Below are 20,068 nucleotides of genomic sequence, written 5' to 3'. Positions count from 1 at the left end.
CTTCCACACGTGAAGCTTCAGAAGACTGGGCTCCTCGTGTGGAATGCCTGTTCGGGGCTGCACTAGTTCCCCTCGCACGAGTGCGAGAGGAATGGGGGGCCCTTGGGCAAGCCGAAGAAGATCTGGAAACCAGACCTGCGACGGCCACAGAGGAGCGACCAGAAGAAGAAGGGCCGGCTCCTCCATCTCCGCTTTCCGGATTACTCGGCTGAGTAACGGAAAGGGAGGAGTCTGAAGATCTGTATGTGCCCCCCAACCCTCCCTGGACGCATCTGTAAAGAGGTCCAGGTCGGGGAGGGGCACGACGATCGGAACACCTCTGCAGACCCACTCCGTGTGCAACCACGGAAGGGTCGCAGACCGGAACCATCCCTGCAAAGGGATGAGGGCGTCCCAGTCCACCAGAGGAGAGTCCACAAACGGCTTCAGCGCGAACTGAAGCGGACATTTGTGGACCCGGCCCAGTGAAACCAGAAGAGCCATAGACTCCATCTGCCCCAAGATGGAGGCGAGCGAGCGGATGGAAGCCATCAGGAGAGGTAAAGTGGAGCGAATCTGAGCTTGGAGCTTGTCCACCCTTCTCTGAGAAGGCTGGACAGTCCAAGCGACCGTGTCGAAAGACATCCCCAGATAAGTGAATGTCTGTGACGGGGTCAGCTCCGACTTTACCCGGTTGATCGAGAACCCCAACCAGTTGGATTCTCGAAGAACCGTCAGGGTATCCTGCGAACAGCCGCTCTGGGACTGGTTCATGATGAGCCAGTCGTCCAGATAAGCCCGCAGACGGATACCCTGGGACCTCACCAGTGCACAGACCTGTCTCACCACCATGGTGAAAATCCACGGTGCGAGAGACAGCCCGAAAGGGAGTGCGCGAAACTGGTAGATCTGATCTCCCCACCGGAAACGAAGCCATTTCCGGTCGGTCGGATGCATAAGAATGTGAAAGTATGCGTCCGTGAGATCGATCGAGGTCACCCAGTCTCCTGGGCGGAGAGAGTCTCGGACAGAGGCTGGCGTCTCCATCTTGAATTTTATCTCCCTCAAGAAAGTATTGAGGAGAGATAAATCCAACACGGGACGCCATCCTCCTGATGCTTTGGGAACAGCGACCAGACGCCCGTAAAATCCCAGGGAGCTGTGGACCCGAACTCTCTCCACCGCGCCCTTCTGCTCCAGGGAGGCAATTTCCGACTGCAAGACGGAACGTGCTTCCTGCGAGAAGGGGGGCTTGAACCGCGGAGGCACTCGGGTAAGAGGCGCCTTTTCCTCCCGCCAGAGTAGACGGAAGCCCGAACTCACCACTCCCACAATCCATTGGCTGTCTACTACCGACATCCAACGAGAAAGTGCCCGGGAGGGGCCTCCCGCCATCACCAAGGTGGAGGGCGGGAGGGAGGTGAGATCGGGAGCGCTTCATTGGGGGTGTGGCTTACTTCCAGAGCCGCCACGCCCCCTCCCCGATGCCGTCCTCTTCTTCCCACCACGAGCGGCCGGCGAAGCCTGCCGCTTCTGAGCTGGCTTGGGGTTAGACGATGTCTGAGCCTGCTTCTGTTTAGAAGGCTGAGACTGTTTCACCCCCTTCAGAGTGTAGTCAAGGAACTGACTGTCCTTGTTTGACTGAATCTCCTTCTGTCTGGCATCCAGTGCCAGCGGACAGAAGAGAGACTCCTCTGAGACCGGGGAGACTCTCAAGGTCTCCCTAGTAGCCAGCTCCGTGAATTGGGACTGCGAGAGGAAGAGATCCCTCCTGCAGAGTACCGCTTGGGTGTACTGCAGGGAGGAAAGACGCAATTGTTCCTCATTGACCTTGGCCAATGCGGTCAAAAGCGCAGAGACATCGTCCGCATTCTGTTCTTCACTGAGAGTGAAAGGAACTAGCGAATCGGTCAATGCCCGAGACAGAGCCCGAACGAGAGTCTCCGCAATGGAGGACAGTTCGATCTGCCGACGTCCAACCTCCTCAGCAGAGAGGAGGGAAGCCTCGGAAACCGGCAAAACCGAATCACGCTTGATCGGTTTAGTCAGAAGAGGCAGCAATTCCCGGGAAACCGGAAGGGTAGCCCTAGGGAGTGCAAAAGACGCCAGCCAATTCTGGCTCTGATTGGGCATGCCAAGCTTCCTATTGGCCGTAGGCACGAAGGAAGAGGCTTGGGCAGCTGAAGCCACCCACTGCTGAGCTGATTCCGGAACTGGACCAAAAGGAAGCAGTAACGGAACAGGCACTGGCCGAATACCACTCCCCGCATGTGCTGGACGAACCAGTGAATGCGAAAGTTGGTAAGCCACTGACGGAGACTCGGCGAACCGGAAGGAAGAAACATCCTCCTGTGCCGGCCGGAAGTCCGCCATGGCAGAAGGAACGAATGATGCGGAAGAGTCCGCAGCCACCACCCCTTCAGGAAAATAACGAGACGTTACTTCCGCCGCGACGTCAAGAACAGACTTGAGCTTCGACGGAAACACGCCCCGCGACTCCTCGCTGACCACTGATGGAGCATCAGAATAGTCACACGTGGAACCATGACCGAAGTCACCAGTTCCGGAAGCAGAAGCATGCCCTGGCAAACCGGAAACCGGAAAAGCCTGAGCACTAACGTCATCCTGCCGCCCAAAACCCTGTGAAGGTAAAGGGTAAGCAGGACGACCATCCGCAAAAACCGGAGCTGGATGAGCTGACGTCACTCCCCCGACTGAGTGGAGTGATGCCTGCTCAAGCCTAGGCGCTTGAAAGCCGGAAGGCGCACGCTGTAATCCACTATCTGGTATCCGGAAGGAACCACCAGAAGAGGAAGAAGCGTTTCCGGCCGAAACCGGAAGTGTAGTCAACGGAACCGCAAAATGCGGAAGTGAAGACTGCACTGGTTGACTTCGCGATCCGGAAGGACCGGAAGTCAGTGAATACTCCATCCTGCCGCGACCGCCGTAGCGTGCCGGAGCGGACGGATCATCACTTCCGGCAAGTGCCGGAAATGCGGCAGTCGAAACCGACTGCCGCCGCTGTTCGAACAAGTCCGGGGCCTCGTAGGTTATCGCCGGAAATGAAAGATCAGCAAGGTATCGGTCGTGACCCGATGCGAAAGAGCTGTCCCCCGAAGGAGAACGTCCAGGCGCCTCACGAGGGCTATCGGACCAGCTCTGCTTACCAACCGACGCTGAAGAGGGAGGACGCTGCTCCAAGCCGGAAGTGGAGGACAAAGACACGGAAGCCAATGCCCGGACGTCACTGCCAGATGCCGGAAACGCCGAACTGCTGGCGACGGAACGCTGAAATTCTGCCTGCACCAAGCTGCGGATTTCTGGAACCAGTGACTTTAACAGAGAGGAAACCAACGCACCTTGTCCAGGTGCTAACAAAGAAGACGAAGTCTCCGATGTAGAGACAGGTGCAGAAGTAACAGTAGCGCTAGGCGCCGCAAAAGAAGCAGAAGTAGTAACAGCGCTAGGCGCCGAAATTGGTACAGCCAACAAAGTGTTACGCTCTTGGTCTGTAACAAGTAACGTTGCTTTGGAAGAGGAAGACTTAGCCTTAATTTTCCCCTTGGGGTCCGACTTGCCACGGCGCTTGTCTGAATCAGACATGTTGACAACAACACGTGGCAACGCGAAAAAATTTACTGAAACATAAGTCTAAACGACTGGAAAATTCAGTAAACACACGCACTAATGCGTTAACAAAATACTATAGCTAAACTTGCCCCACAAGCAGAGGCACGGAGAGCTACAAACAAAGTCACACGAGCTAGAAAACTAACTCACACAACCAAATGGCGACACGCAAGACACTGACACAAACGTCAACAACACGTGGCAAAGTAAAAAGATTTACTGAAACGTAAGTCAAAACGACTGAAAACACAGTAAACACACACGCTTACGCGTCAACAAAATACTAAAGCTACACTTGCCCAAACAGAAAGAGGGCACGCAGAGCTACTAGCAAAGTCACACGAGTTAGCTAACTAACTCACACAACAAAATGGCGAAACACGCAAGTCACTGACACACAAGTCCGTAAAAAACGGACAACGTACAGTAACGAAACAGCGCAAACAACCAACAACAAACGGGAACGAGCTCACCAAACTGTAGGCAAGGCGAGCAGACAAGCTGGGTAACGTGGCCGGCGGGTGTCACTCAAACACACAAGGTCAGCCACAGAGCGTCAAAAAGTGAACCGTCCTCTCCGAGGTGAAAAAGACGTATGATAATAGGCACGTGTTCCTAGAGGAAGTGACGTGGCATACACCCGTATGGGAGGTAACTCCCGGTGTACTGGCCCATTACCAAAGCTACTTTCACTTTCGTTTTGGTGATGGGGTTGCTTCCCTTTAAATTCTTTAGCCGGGTAAGCGTTTTTCAGTGATAAGCATCTCAGGTGACTCAATGCTAATGTGATTCGGAGTAAGAATATGATATTAAATGGGTTCCACATAACTCTCACTTACTCCTGTTGCTAATGTTGTATGCAGTTACAGCGCTAATACATCCCTTTGTGTTTCATATTTCTCGCATAGTTGTTTCACTAGGGTCTTCTCTACATAATTACACCAGTCAAAATTATTCAAACTGCCCAACTCACCTCAATAATAAGATCGGCCACATCATTGGGCATTTTATCTACCAGCATCTCGATGACGTGAAGGATCTCGGGGGCCGCTCTGACTAGTGCCATGTTGTGCATCTGTGTGTGCTGGGACTGGGCGTTCTGTGCCATGGCGTTGTAGCGCGCCACCTCCTTGGCCAGAGTGATAATAAACGCCGGTGGGCGAGCGGTTGCTATTAGCAATAACGCATGACGTGCTGTGCGGCAGGCGTCTGATGCTGGGGTGAGTGGTAAGCCGTATGTCACACTGAATAGAAATAAATTGATTTTTGTTTTAACCACATTGAGAAAATGATTACAATGTATTGATTAGAAAATTCGAATCAGAGATACAGCAATTCAATTCAGCTCCTTTTGAATGAATGAAACAATTTCAAACATTTAAAGACAGTACACTACATTTGCTTCAACGTCATCCAAGTAAACCAGTGTTCAGATACATTATCAATCGATAACAACAAAGAAGTGTTTTTCCTCCTTTGAAAATAATTTCAGACACTTCATAAGCAGACACGAACTAATTCTTAACATATACACTAAAGCAAACATTTCAAATACACGACATATCAACCCATCATTACAAGCATTTCATCATACCTTGGGACTCTTTTCTCAGCATCAACACACAGTTCCAGCAGACCCATAAGTACAGAGGAGATGTCAAGATACGGCTCCCACACTGTGAAGCCTCGACCTAGCAAATCCATGGCTGCTCGACGGATGGGAGTGTACGCTGGCAGTTTGCTGCTGGGTGGGGACAGCAGGAGGAAGGTGAGCGCTCGACCTGTAACAGTGGAATCATCACCACAATTTGCGTTTCATTTCATCAACTCTATTATCCCAAAGCTGGGAAATTCGGGTCACTTCCTCCCTGTGGAGAGCTAGCAACAACAAGAGTCGCGCTACCCAGGTGTGTAAGTGTTTAGGTGTAATCAGCCACCTGCACTTATGGCAGAATGACCGATGTCTTTTACATGCTACTGTTGTGACACGGGGGTAGGACATGGATATCGTCTCTGAGTCTGCACGTAAAGTTGACCCGTGCGTGTCTGTCCCTGCCGGGATTCGAACCTGTGACCTTAGGATCACAAGTCCAGTGCTCTACCTGCTACCCGGCCCCAATGGTTTAGCTTTAAATAAAAATGAATGTCAATCACAAGGCTGTTGAAGAAGAAGAGAACCTCAAGGAAGTGAGTATACTCAACCTGTAACTCTGAAAACTCTAAAATGATGGTTTCCCTACCATTGCAATGACAGACATTTTTATCAAATTCAGTTTTTTCTTTTCAATATCATCTAGCTCCAGTGCTTTGGGCAGAATGAAACCTGTTAGACAAAAGGTATTAGGTAAGATTGAGCATGAAACTCTATGAACTGGTATACGCACACATGCACTCACATACACCAATACATGACCAGGAGTACGTTAAAGTATACAAACATTTTAATTTAACCAAACTGAACCATATTCTGCACTGAAGCAGTATAATTTGAAGGTCAGAGTTAGATACAAAGACGATTCTGTATTATCCAAAATGTTCCAATTAAATGAATTCTATACAGTTGAGGAACCCCGAAAATAATGTTCTGCAGCTCACTTTAAAACTGTTGTTTCAGTCCTTGTCACCGCAAGCAAACCCTCGGAACATATAGATCATAAAGCCTGTCATTAATTGGGCGGCGTCAACTACACAAAGAATACTTCTCGAAGCTTGCTGCACAAAGCTATAGCACTGAAGTTTTGGTAAAAAGACTGTGTGCAGTCTTCGCAAAGTCGACTTCGGGCTCAATTCAGGACAGCTGTAAGGAAGCAAATTCTGCAAAGTACATTATAATACTGACTTGTTTGCCGTGCCAAGGAGTAGTTGGACATGTTGAAGCCTTCCTGAGTTTTTCCAGTCTTTGCTTTCTTTCCTTCCTGGGCTTTGCTGCGACTGGGCTCGATCTCCTGCCCAAATTCTGCTCCAATCACTCCCAGCATGACAATGGCAGTCGCCTGTCGGCGGCGGTTTTCAAGTGAAACTGATGTCTTGGACATGAGGTCCCCTGACAGAGAAAAATATAGAAGATCTCAACCATTTATCAAAACAAAAAAATTCATAAAAAGAACAAAAAATAATGTACTCACGTGTGAACGAAAAATACGGAACGAATAACAGCAACATTTCAACCCTAGTGTCTTCTTCACACAAACAACAAACAAAGTAGAAAACCTCTGTAAATTTACTTCCATTTTAAGACTCCCTCCTTTATTATGAGCTGTTTTTCTCACAGGTCTTAAAAGGGGGGTTCTACTGTACCAAGTTATAAATTCCTAACCCAGGCGTACCCCCCCAAACTCCACTCTAAACAAACCCCAAATGGAATGAGGTCCGCCACTGACCTCCAAGCATCTGGTCCACCTCCTCCTCCTCCTCTTCATCCTCCTTGCCCCCCTCGCTGAGGATGCTGATCTTGGGGTCCACCCTGGTGGGGAGGAAGGGGGCCCACTCGTCAATCACCATCTTGCGGCCCTGGGCCCCAATACGGCGCAGCTCGGCCAGCAGCAGGGCCTGGGCCGCCTCTCGAATCTGCAATGAAAGCTTTGCATTGATGCTTGCTTCAGAACACTAACAACGTTTCATGTTACTGTGTACCTCTAATGTCATTGTACTGTAACTTAGATGCCATGGTGTTGGAAACTAACAATATTTCATGTTACTGTGTACCTCAGAATATAACCAACAGCTGCCAATTCCACATAACAGAGGCAGGAGGGTAGAACAAGATGATGATGACTTACCTCAAGACACCTGTCTTGCCACCTCCTGGCCAGCATTTCCAGCTGAGGGGAGCGATAGTGCAGTGTACCAATCAGCTCCGGCAGCAAGACACAGTGCAGGGCTGCCAGAAGGCTCCAACCCTGCTTCACCTGTCATCACACCAAATCAACGTTTGTTTGTAAGTCCTGAAGAAGCCAACATAGACAAAAATTTGATTTAGTTTTGTATGTGGTGTCCTTGAATCGGTGAGTACAGAATTTGTTTGTTTTTCAACTTTTTTCATCTCATGCACAGTCACTTTGTTGTTTAGATTTCTAGGAAAGCATGCAAACCTAAGAGATGGCATCTTTTGTATTTTGTAAGGCAAACAGTATGGCTTGTGAAATGTCAGTTCCAAGAAACTACCATCAATTCAAGTGATGAAAACATAGAACAAAAGTGGAGTGAGGGGAACATTGAGAAACATGAGACTTAAATACTATGGTAAGTAATAGAGATTAATCAAATCTAGCGTAAAGCACAATATAACCCAAATACCCAGCATGTAAAAAACTATCATAGGTATCTGCTCCTTTACACTTCCCCTTTACACATTTACACAATGGAACCCCCTTTCTAAGATTCTCCAGTCCTCCTACCTGTGCCTGTGCCAAGGTTGCAGCCTCCCCGTCCTCATCGCTGTTGGTGTCGCCAGCTTCTCCTGTGTCCAGCCCTGTGATCCCACCATGGACCTGCACATCCCTGAAACCATCCACGATTCATACTTCTCAGATTCAGAGATATGAATGAAAAATTACCAAAAAGGAGTGAGAAAAAAAAGTTTAAAAGTTTCAAAATGTGCATACATTTACTAATTTCTAAATAAGGAAAAGAGATGCATGGTACTGTTAATGAATTCACAATGAATGATACCTGTCCAACTTTTCATACCAAACTGGAGGAGCTAAAAAGCAGAAATCCCCTCATCCTAAAAGAAGAAGAATATCATCTCTGAATTATGTTTTACCCATCATTGGGAGCTTAACACTTATAACAGAAATGCTGGCTGTGCTAAGTATACTCCACAATCACATAGGACTGGACGGAGGGACATATGATCTGGGAGGATTAAAGTGAAGGAGAAAAAGATAAGTACTCAAACTCAAACATTGCTATGCTTCTGAAAAAAGACTCTCCTGATTACTCAGGGGAGTCAAAAAAACAAAAGACACCCATCCATACATAAAAACCACACCTTTCTGTTTAATGCTTCTCCCTCCTTGTCGCATTAGAGACATTCTTTGCACAATGTACAAAAATGTTTTAGGTACAAACCTTTTCAACAGAATATGATGTGGGTTGTTCATCATCAGAAAGCTGGCACGGGTCATGGACATGAGCGTATTGGCGACCGAGATGACGCTCAGAAGATGCTGCGTCGTTATGGCACTGGACATTTGCCACCGCACTTTGGTGGAGTACTCGCATGCTTCCGTGCTTGTTCCAAAACTGTAAGCTTTAGTGTTCTTCAGTCTGGGGGGCTGAGGGGATGCTGGGGGTCTCTCTACTTTCCGCACAACTTTTACGTCGGTTTTTGCTGTGTCACCTTCGCTATCTGTTTCATCAGTACTGAAAAGGAAAAAGCAAAGAATTAGAACTACAAGAGATTGTTCAGATATGTTCAGCAAGTCAGTGCACCTGTCAGTGGGTTGTTCTACCTCCTTCAAGTGTTCCCTACTTGAAAAAACCTAAACAAACCACATTATATCCATCTCCTCCAACGACTAACCTTTCTTGAATTTTGATTCTGGATTTTGGAACGTTAGCAGTCTATTTGATCAAAGAATTAGAATGTTTGCTTCAGCCGATTTCTGCCAAATCGTAGAGATATGCACTGTGTTAATGAATACAAAAAAAAGGCCCCAAACTTTCGATTGCAAACAAAAGCCACCATCCATTCTCTCACCTGTAGTGGGCGTCATCAAAAGGAACGCTGCCCATGCGCTGGGCCAGCAAGGTGGGTTTGGGCTGTCTAAAAGAGTTGCCACCGTTGTCGCCAAAACTGATGAGAGGAGCATCTGCATCAGGGGCCACCCCCGCCCCGCCTGTCATACCCATGCTCCTGTGACTGCCAGGTTCACCTCCGCTGTGAGGATTGTGTGCGCTGCCTTGCCAGCCTGAGTGCAAGTTTGAAATCAAGTTTGAACAGGAATGATGCCATTGCCAATGAAAAAATTAGTTTCTTTTCATTGTGAAAAAATTGTCATGATTTCTAATCAGAGATATTCAATGATGTTTAAATAAAAAGAAGACACACCAGTAACCAGGTTAGGTACTTGTTTTGATCAATACTTCGGCAGATAAACTGCCTTCGATAGTTCAATGATGGCTTTTAAAAGACAACGAAAAGAGGTAAAAAGACAGCGAAAAAAGGTAAAAAGACAACGATAAAATACTAGTGCTCACTCCCAGCTTCAACATCAGTACATAATGGATGCTATTAATAGGTTAGCAATCTTCCAATTTTGCAGGGCCTCTTTCTCTGGCAAAAACAAAACAAAACAAAACAACAACATGTTTCCAGACCCTGTAAACTCACAACACACCCAAAAAGCAGAGAATTAAGTTTTTAATCAAAAGAAATCCTGGCATTATGTCGACCCTTTTTCAAGTCCAACAACACCAACACAAAACCCATCCCCAAACACTCATAGTCATACAGTGGAATCCCCCTTTTAAGACCTGCTAATGTAAGACTTCTTCCATTTTAAGACCTTGCTTTTTCAGATTTTGTGTTCAAAAGCTCTGTAAATGTACCTCCATTTTAAGACTCCCTCCTTTTTAGGAATCCAAAAACAGATAGACTGCCAACGTTCCAAAAACAGATAGACTAGCTGATAACGTTCCAAAAACAGATAGACTAGCTGATAACGTTCCAAAAACAGATAGACTAGCTGATAACGTTCCAAAAACAGATAGACTGCCAACGTTCCAAAAACAGATAGACTGCCAACCTTCCAAAATTCAGAAAGAATGGTAGGTAATTGGAACATTTCTTATTGACAAAACAAAACGTTACAATATTTAAGACCTGATTTTCTCAGATTTTGTGAGGTCTTAAAAGGGGGGTTCCACTGTGTCCTTTCCTCTCTGTTTCCACCCATGAACAACTCACCAGGCAGCATAAGGGACATGTGGCCCTGGTACGACAGTAAACCAAAGGAAATGGGACAGCGCGGTTTGAGGAGGCCCAGCTTGTTGACACACAGGCGATCCAGATCGGGATCCAGCCCCCAGGCGTGTAGACAGGACGTGAAGAGCTGCGCGATCTCCATGATGAGAGAATCACCGGGGCCTGGTTCCACGGTGATGTGTTTTGGACGCTGCAGTGACTTGGTGAGGGGGGTTCCATCAGCTTGGGTGAGAGGTTGTGGTACCCCTGCCTGGTCCATCTTGGCCTGCAGCTTCTGGGTAACGTTTTCTGCCGTCTCCTTGGCCTTGGCGATAAAACCTGATGAAAGAATGAAAGAGTGAGCATCGTGGACCATTAGTCATGGCTGAGTGGAATGTTACAGGGTATGTTGGAGTGTGAGTTCACTGTGGTACCGGTGTCTCAAACTTGTCTCAAAGAAATGCAAGTTTAACGTTGCACATACATGTTGTGTCATTCTGCAAACACCAGTGAATAGATTCAAACAAACAAACAAACAAACAAACAAACAAACAAAACAAACAAACAAACAAACAAACAAAAATCACATGAACATTTCACTTAACCTTCCCCGTAAATACTGTTACCCATTACATACAAAGAGAAATTATTACAAAAAATAAAGCTTCACCCCCAATCCTTCAACTATATTCACCGACACCCATCTCCAGGAGGAAAATTAAAGGTAACACAGAACAGTGTAAACCAGAACTGACCAGCAAGCTTCTGCTGAGCATCACCCACATCCCCCTCGTGCATCTTCCTGTCCATGAGAGGTCCTGACGACAATCCCCTGGCCTCCAGCTCCCCCGGGGACAGAAGGGCAAACTCCTCAGACAGCAGTTGCACTGTAATGCAACATGTCATCATAGTTCAATCACAACTTGCAGATTTTGTTGTAATTTCCTTGTTAATCCTGATTGGGTGCTATTTTTGAATGAAATGGATTTGGTTTTATATTGTGTGTGCTTCATTAGTTGAGTCTGCATTCTTTTATTCTGTGGTTTTTGCGCTTTTTTAAAATTTTATTTTTTTACAAATGTTATGTTTGGCGTTGGCCTTGTAAAGCGCTTGGAGTTGTTTGTGGGACTTGCACTTTTGAAAAGTTATTTATTATCATTGTTATTATTATAATAGCAAATAATATACTGACGTCCAAAAGAAACGCGAAAAACAGTGTCTAGTGTCATTTATTGCCTGATAAAAAAATCGTACACAAATTCAAATTTCATTATTAATGTCCAATTTTTGGTAGAGTAGAACAATGACTTATGGTCCATAACACAGTAAGGTTGCGGAGACGATGCGTTATTAGCGCTTAACAGAACAGTCAATAGCGTGTGTGGCCCCCATTAGCATCGATGACGGCCTGGCATCGGCGGTGCATTGAGCGGACCAACGTGTTGCTGGCTTGCCTGGGAATGTTGGCCAAGGCCTGCCGGACGGCCCGATCAAGATCAGCGACAGTTGTGGGCCTTGGGCCCACCCTGTTGAGCTGTGTCTGGAGCAAGTCCCAAAATTGCTCAATAAGGTTCATGTCAGGAGATAACGCTGGCCAAAGCATCACCTGGATGCCTGAGCGGTGCAGGAGATCCTGAGTGGCCCTGGCGATGTGGGGGTGCGCGTTGTCGTGCTGGAAAACCCAGTTTCCATGGGCTTGATAAAAGGGCAGCACATGAGGGTGCAGCACCTGGTCCATATAGCGCTGCGCTGTTACGCCGTTGCCGGGTCCAGGACCCAGGCCTTGGAAGATGACGGGACCTTGTAGCCGATGGCGCCCCACAACATGAGGCTGGGCTGGCCTAGGCGTTGTTCTCCACGACACAGTTGTCAGCATAGCGGTAACCACTTCTTCTCCATACCCGAACACGCCCGTCGGCATGGTCAATGCAGAAACGGCTTTCATCTCTGAAAAGCACGTTCTGCCAGCGAAAATTGTTCCAATTGAGGTGGCCTTGCGCCCAATGCAGGAGTGCCTGTCTATGGCGTACGGTGAGGACGGGTTGGCTGGACGGCAGTTCTTCAGCCCCCTGAAGCGCAGTCGCCGGCTGGCCGTTTGCCTAGAAATGGGTGCCTGGTGTGTCCCTATAACAGTTCTGGCTGTTTCTGCAGCTGTTCTGAAGGGATGTGCAACATGGCTGCGGAAAATGTGCCGATCTTGCTTTGGCGTCGTCACTCGGGGTCTGCCGCTTCGCTCGGCATCAGCAGTAGAGCCAGTTATCACAAACCGCTGCAGGAGACGATAAATGGTGGATATGTGACATTGGAAAGTCCCAGCCACGGCTTCCGGCGTGTCCCCAGCCTCCAGACGTCCAATGGCTCTCTCGCGTTCAGCAGAAGTGAGTCTTGGCATGGTGATAGCGTCGAATGAGGGACTGATGAAACCTGTAACTTTGTGCCATTTTTATCCTCTAGTGACAGTGAACACCACTCACTGATCAGCTTTTGTGCTTTTCTTGCACGTGCAGCTGAACTGCACAAGAAAAATGTCTCAGCTAACTCGGGCTTTACGTGGATTGCAGGTGCGCTGATGCGGTAAAATTCACAATACACCTTCTTCAGACATCGGTCTTGATATACTGGCTGCCAAAAATAACGCAACTTTTGTTAATCCAGAAAAAAAATATTTGTAAAATAAATAATATTTTTCGCGTTTCTTTTGGACGTCAGTATATTTTAAGAATAATAATAAGTTGGCTGTTGCATTTCATGTGTATCATTCTTTAAAACTGTATGCAGTGCTAACTTTTGTCTGATGTTCGGAGCTTTGCTTTTCATTAGTTGATCTGAGGTCAATCAAAAAATGCTTATTTCATCTAAGATATAAGCCAGGCTTACTTCAATGTGAAGTTGAATGCAATAAAATTTGCTGAAAGGCTTGAAGGTTTACAGCTTATCAAAAGGATTATTTTGGCTGTAAAGCTCACAATACAGGAACAAGCAAGAGATAAATGGCGGGGATATAGCTCAGTTGGTAGCGCGCTGGATTTGTATTCAGTTGGCCGCTGTCAGCGTGAGTTCGATCCCAGGTTCGGCGGAAATTTATTTCACAGAGTCAACTTTGTGTGCAGACTCTCTTCGGTGTCCGAACCTCCCCCCGTGTACACTACATTGGGTGTGAACGTTAAAGATCCCACGATTGACAAAAAGGTCTTTCCTGGCAAAATTGCTTAGGCACATTTAATGATTGTCTACCTATACCCGTGTGACTTGGAATAATAGGCCGTGAAAGGTAAATATGCGCCGAAATGGCTGCAATCTACTGGCCGTATAAAATTTCATCTCACACGGCATCACTGCAGAGCGCCTAGAACTGTACCCACGGAATATGCGCGATATAAGACTCATTGATTGATTGATTGATAAATACCAAAAGGCTTATCTAGCCTACATACAATATGATATATATCACCAATTAGTCATTTAGTTCCAATGAAAGAGGAATTGTTAAACTTAGTAAATGCAAGAAAAAAGAAAGTGAATATTCTATTTTAGACATGAGCCTCTGCATTTGTATTCACACCAGCACACAGAAAACCTTGAAAACTTAAGATTGTGTCTCCCTAACAGAAGGCCAGCATTCTGCTCTGCCAAAATGTTCCGAAAATGTAGCCAGACACCACACAACTCACCAATGAGAGATTCTGTGTCAAAGAAGAGCACGTGTGCATCTGGGTCCTTGGTGTTGGTTCGAACCCCTTGCACCAGAAGGGGGAAGCCAGTGGGTTTGATGAACTCGTGCTTGGGGCCCTGTGTGCACACTTGCTGGGCTGTGTTCGTCTGAAACTTCTGCTGGGCCAGGTTACGGAACGTTGCCAGGTTTCTCCGCTTGAGAGCCTGTGTACAAAGAAACCCACAACTGCATGCCTACTGTTTGTTCATTTGAGATTTTGATAGTGCAGGCATGAATCCAAAAAAAAAGAATGGTAGGTTATTTCTTTCTTTATTTGGTGTTTAACGTCGTTTTCAACCACGAAGGTTATATCGCGACGGGGAAAGGGGGAGAGGGGATAGAGCCACTTGTCAATTGTTTCTTGTTCACAAAAGCACTAATCAAAAATTTGCTCCAGGGGCTTGCAACGTAGTACAATATATTACCTTACTGGGAGAATGCAAGTTTCCTGTACAAAGGACTTAACATTTCTTACATACTGCTTGACTAAAATCTTTACAAAAATTGACTATATTCTATACAAGAAACACTTAACAAGGGTAAAAGGAGAAACAGAATCCGTTAGTCGTCTCTTACGACATGCTGGGGAGCATCGGGTAAATTCTTCCCCCTAACCCGTGGGGGGTGAATGGTAGGTTATTGGAACGTTTAATTATTGACAAAACAAAACGTTACATTTTAAACAAGTTTGAATTTTGGAACGTTAGCAGTCTGTCTGTTTTTGGATTAGTGCAGGCATGGCTTGGTAATGGAACACCTGAACGGTCATCATGTGATTTTATACAAAAATGGACCATACCAGACTCTAGTCTTCTTGAGGTGCCCACTGGCACTACACGATGAAGGAAAGTTCACTGTTAAGCTTGCCTTGGCTGACACTACTCTAATACTACCATGCCAATGATACACAGTTGTGAAACTCATACAATTACTTTGATTTCAGGCCGTATCAGTCAGATAATACTTACGTTGAACACATTAATGGTTTGCTGTTTAATATACCTGTATACTGCAATAATAACTTTAGTCACAAATACTATCTGCCACTTATTCTGAGATAAGATGAGCAATTTTCTTTTCAAAAGGAATCTTTTAACATTCCAACACAAAAACAAACTGAACAGCCCTGCAAGAGGAGGTTGGGGTCTTTACTTACCTGAGCCAGTGTAAGAGAGGGGTTTGTCAAAGTTTCCTTGGGTAGAGCATTTTCGTCACAGTTGTTCACGATTTCCTCTGCTGTGATGCCGTGCACCACTCTGTCCAGGTGACCTAAAGGATGACAACTCAACAATATCACACACAAGCACAGAATCAAGGAAATGAGGGTTTTTTTTTAACTTAAACAAAAATAAAATCATAAAATTCACTGAATAGAGTTTGGTAAGAATTGACATGACAGAGAGGCATAACAGATGCCAGTACAAAAGTTTCTCTTTCCTGCAAATAAAGTGTTAATTGTTCTAATATTATTATTCTCAATACAGAGTGGAAGACTATTGAAAATAAGAGGCGAAGCCTTCAAGGCTTACGTAAGAAATCGACAAACAGTTACACAAACTCAATCACTCCGTCACACATACACACACACACACACACACACACACACACACACGCACACGCACACACACACAGTAAGCATAGGTGAAACTGTGCAAGAAAGCGAGACCCTGGATCTGCCAAGTAGTCTCGGCCCGCTCACAATAACAATGACCGAGACGTTCAGTAATTCCTTTGCGTGACGTCTAACCCTCTTACGTCATAATGTGACGTCTTCAAATAGTTTCTATCACACACGTCAAACACTTTTGACCGAGACTGACGTAATCCATAGACTCGGAAATGTTAAAGTTTCTATCACACACACACACACACACGCACGCACGCACGCACGCACGCACGCACGCACAGACAGACAAAGTTTATCATCGCATAGGCTACACTTACGTGAGCCAATAAAACTAAAGACACAGATACTTTGTGTGTATACTTTGTGTGTGTGTGAATGTGTGTGTGTGCGTGGATGCGTGCGTGCGCATGCGTTTGTGTGCATTTGTGTGCGTTTGCATGCATGCGTGTTCACTACCCAAAAGCTGTGTTTTCTGCAAAATTAAGTTTGGGTGATAAATATCCCCCCTTTAGCATTTCACTTTATGATTTTTCCACCGCATTTCATGATCAAAACTGACCTGTTTCCATCTGCCAGACGTAGACCGTGCCATCGGTGCAACTGACAACCATGAAGTCATCCAGGGGGCGCCAGCGGATGGCTTTGACTGGAAACAGGTGACGCCCTGCCAGCATCACACACTTGCGTTCCTTTAAACTCAGCAGTGCCACCGAGTGATCACTGGCCACAGAGCACACAGACTGCAGGATGCGAGGCTGCAAGACAAACATCATAGTACTGTTATTTATTTTTTTCTGAGAATGATAGCATTTTCTCCTTTTTATTTCAAGCAAGATTGTTTGCTACCACCTCAGTCTTAGCTCCCATTTCAGCAGAAAAAAGTCAAACAAATTGTGAAAGAGATTTTCAAAATCCCACAATTAGTTCTCATTCATTTACCACGCACAAGCTTTTCACACTGTAAAAAAATAAACTGACAAGCATACATGCACACATTAAAGCAAACATCAAGTGTTCCCCAGCTACAAGAAAGCAAAAGAGGGTTAATTTGAGTTTAACACTGTAGCGTATGTTTTCACTACTGCAAGGCAGCTGCCCCCATTCCTAGTAAATAGGGGGGAAAAAAGGTTTCTTGCTACACTTGCATAACAATTATCACATCACATTATCTCTGCCATCACTTATGTTGCATCCTCCACAGGAGTACAGCTATCTATATGGCGGTTTGATTGAAAACAATCATGTGTTTAATCTTCCAAGTTGGATGATACTGCAGTCACTGTCTCTGCGCCAAGTGACCCAGCGAGAGTTATGTGCAAGTACAGTGGAACCTGTTTTAAGACCCTTTGTTATTTGTTTGTTCCTTCATGGGCTGAAACTCCCACGGCTTTTACGTGTATGACCGTTTTTACCCCGCCATTTAGGCAGCCATATGCCGCTTTCGGAGGAAGCATGCTGGGTATTTTCGTGTTTCTATAACCCACCGAACTCTGACATGGATTACAGGATCTTTTTTGTGCGCACTTGGTCTTGTGCTTGCGTGTACACACGGGGGTGTTCGGACACCGAGGAGAGTCTGCACACAAAGTTGACTCTGAAAAATAAATCTCTCGCCAAACGTGGGGACGAACTCACGCTGACAGCGGCCAACTGGATACAAATCCAGCGCGCTACCGACTGAGCTACATCCCCGCCCCACCCTTTGTTATAAAAATCCCTCTTCCACACAACCTCCTTTTTTAACACACAATGTCTTCATGGCATCAGTAAATTTACCTCCCTTTTTCAACTCCCTCTATATCAATTAAGACCCACATTTCTCAGATTTTGGAAAGTCTCATAACAGAGGTAACACTCAACAACAACAACTTACGTTGCAATTTGCAGGAGGGACAATGAGCTGATCCAGCATGCCCCCATGCACAGTGAAGGTGTGAATACGGACGCCCGTGTTGATGTCCCAGAGGATGACGGAGAAATCCTGCCCTCCAGACAGCAGGTGGTTGGGCTCGTAGCGAGTGCAGTCATTGAACGGATAGAGCAGGCACGTTACTCTTCCCTCGTGGCCTGCCAGCATCTTCATGGGAATTTCTGTCAAAACATCAGATAGAATGATTCCCCCTTGACAAACTGATTGAAAACTCAATGACTGCTTAATCAGAATATCCACAGCAGAGCTCATTAATTTGTATGTAGATGCCACTAGGTGAAGCAGCACCAGCATACAAACTGAAACTCTGAAAGAACAAATGTACCTTCTTTCTGAGTTGTGTGTGTCTGTATGTGTTTTGTTATGCTCTGAATTAAACATTTCAATAACTTGACCCTGCTTGTTTTATTTTTATTCTTTCAGCTTGTTAAATATAAGACAGTGAGAAAATAAAAGTAAGCATGCTCACTTTTCCCTAGAATATTCAAATGTTTGGTCATTTTCGGTTTGTTAATGAGGTTTTACCAGTACCACAGGTCCTGAAACATGAAACACTGGCTATTCAGGTTCTGCCCAAAAAAGGCTCAGACTCTTCTTCTTCTTCTGTGTTCATGGGCTGAAACTCCCATGTACACTCGTGTTTATTTTGCAGAAATTTGTTTTTCCATGTGAATGACCATTTCTACCCCACCATTTAGGCAGCCATATGCCGCTTTCAGAGGAAGGATCTGACTCAAAGAAGAAGGTGAAAGGTACTGGACCCAGGAGGTAACGGTGGAGGAAAAGGCAGACAGAACGACACAGAAAAACAGAGTTAGGAGGAAAACAGAATAAAATAAATGGGGACAACACCTACCTTTGTCACGAGCTGTTCCCGCAAGCAACTGTCGCATGATACAGTTGACAGCGGGGACGATGACAATGGTACCGTTCTCCCTCCCACACACCAGCTTGCCCTGAGAGGGGATGTAGATGGTGGATGTGATCTTCAGTGGGCCTTCCTCCTCGTCACACTGCACCACACATAAAGACACTGTCATTAGACTGAAAGGCACTGTCATTACACTAATCATTACTCTGTTGTTGGAAACCATAGGCACAGCAATCTACACTAAAACCAAGAGATACATGAGCTCATATTGCTACATTTTTTTTAACAGCAGTTAAAAGAAATGGTTACAGAATTAAGATGATCATGTGAGGAGATTCTACATTTGATGTGGTAAATCTTGAGCTGAGTCACAGATTTTGACAGTATCTATGTTCCACTCCCGTGTCACAACAGTGGCACATAAAAGACCTTGGTCATGTTACAATAAGTGCAGGTGGCTGATTACACCTAAACACGCACACACCTGCTAGCTTTCCACTGGGGGGATTTGTTTGTTTGTTTGTTTGCTTAACGCCCAGCCGACCACGAAGGGCCATATCAGGGCGGTGCTGCTTTGACATATAACGTGCGCCACACACAAGACAGAAGTCGCAGCACAGGCTTCATGTCTCACCCAGTCACATTATTCTGACACCGGACCAACCAGTCCTAGCACTAACCCCATAATGCCAGACGACAGGCGGAGCAGCCACTAGATTGCCAATTTTAAAGTCTTAGGTATGACCCGGCCGGGGTTCGAACCCACGACCTCCCGATCACGGGGCGGACGCCTTATCACTAGGCCAACCGTGCCGGTTCCACTGGGGGGAGGCGACCCAAAGTTCCCAGCGATGGGACAATAAAATTAAGTAAATGGAAATGAAAATGAAATGAAAACATTGCAGGTAGCACTCTACTCACCAGACCATCCAGAACGCCAGGAGAGAAGCAGTCTTGATAGTTCCACAAGTCTTGCAGGGTTGTGCAGAGTTTGGGCATCAGCGCCGGCAGCCTGTCAAAGCTCTCCTGCCGGACCAAGGTCATCTGTTTCTCAGACACTTCTGGCACCTGCCAGATCACGATGCGCCCCTCCGAGTCCCCCCTCAGCAGCAGACCTCCTGTCTTCTTCTCCCCCATCCCGTTGAAGAAGGTCAAAGCTGGGAAGCAGGCTGGGCTCTGAAAGAGGATCTCAGGCTCTGAGCTAAGTTATTATTACACTATTCTCCTTACATTATAATAGGTATGAGAAATTAAAGTGCGATGCTAAAATCTCACCAGAAATCTTTTGGGAGAAACACAGACAGACAGACAGACAGACAGACAGACACACACACACACATACATACCAGAAAACAACCATCATTGCCGCCATCAACAGCAAAATAAAATATAAGACATTTGCTCCAACA

The 20,068-nt window shown here is 46.2% G+C and overlaps 1 protein-coding gene across 4 annotated transcripts in view; it reads right to left on the bottom strand.

Annotated features, from left to right (window-relative positions):
• LOC138968626 (WD repeat-containing protein 7-like) overlaps positions 1 to 20,068 on the bottom strand; it is a 48,445-nt gene that overhangs the window by 5,776 nt on the left and 22,601 nt on the right. For all 4 annotated transcript variants that reach the window (XM_070341227.1, XM_070341239.1, XM_070341233.1 and 1 more), the window contains 16 exons: positions 19,581 to 19,835; positions 18,645 to 18,801; positions 17,732 to 17,949; positions 16,418 to 16,613; positions 15,388 to 15,500; positions 14,191 to 14,395; positions 11,275 to 11,406; positions 10,523 to 10,858; positions 9,314 to 9,524; positions 8,683 to 8,976; positions 8,007 to 8,109; positions 7,389 to 7,517; positions 6,990 to 7,176; positions 6,449 to 6,652; positions 5,204 to 5,390; positions 4,583 to 4,853 (listed from right to left, as the gene is read on the bottom strand). In XM_070341227.1, the coding sequence (XP_070197328.1) occupies positions 4,583 to 4,853; positions 5,204 to 5,390; positions 6,449 to 6,652; positions 6,990 to 7,176; positions 7,389 to 7,517; positions 8,007 to 8,109; positions 8,683 to 8,976; positions 9,314 to 9,524; positions 10,523 to 10,858; positions 11,275 to 11,406; positions 14,191 to 14,395; positions 15,388 to 15,500; positions 16,418 to 16,613; positions 17,732 to 17,949; positions 18,645 to 18,801; positions 19,581 to 19,835 (3,198 nt within the window). The remainder of the gene's footprint in view (positions 1 to 4,582; positions 4,854 to 5,203; positions 5,391 to 6,448; positions 6,653 to 6,989; positions 7,177 to 7,388; positions 7,518 to 8,006; positions 8,110 to 8,682; positions 8,977 to 9,313; positions 9,525 to 10,522; positions 10,859 to 11,274; positions 11,407 to 14,190; positions 14,396 to 15,387; positions 15,501 to 16,417; positions 16,614 to 17,731; positions 17,950 to 18,644; positions 18,802 to 19,580; positions 19,836 to 20,068) is intronic.

This window comes from Littorina saxatilis, linkage group LG1, assembly GCF_037325665.1.
Source record: "Littorina saxatilis isolate snail1 linkage group LG1, US_GU_Lsax_2.0, whole genome shotgun sequence".
Lineage (NCBI taxonomy): Eukaryota > Metazoa > Mollusca > Gastropoda > Littorinimorpha > Littorinidae > Littorina > Littorina saxatilis.
This window is presented reverse-complemented; position numbering and strand designations above follow the sequence as displayed.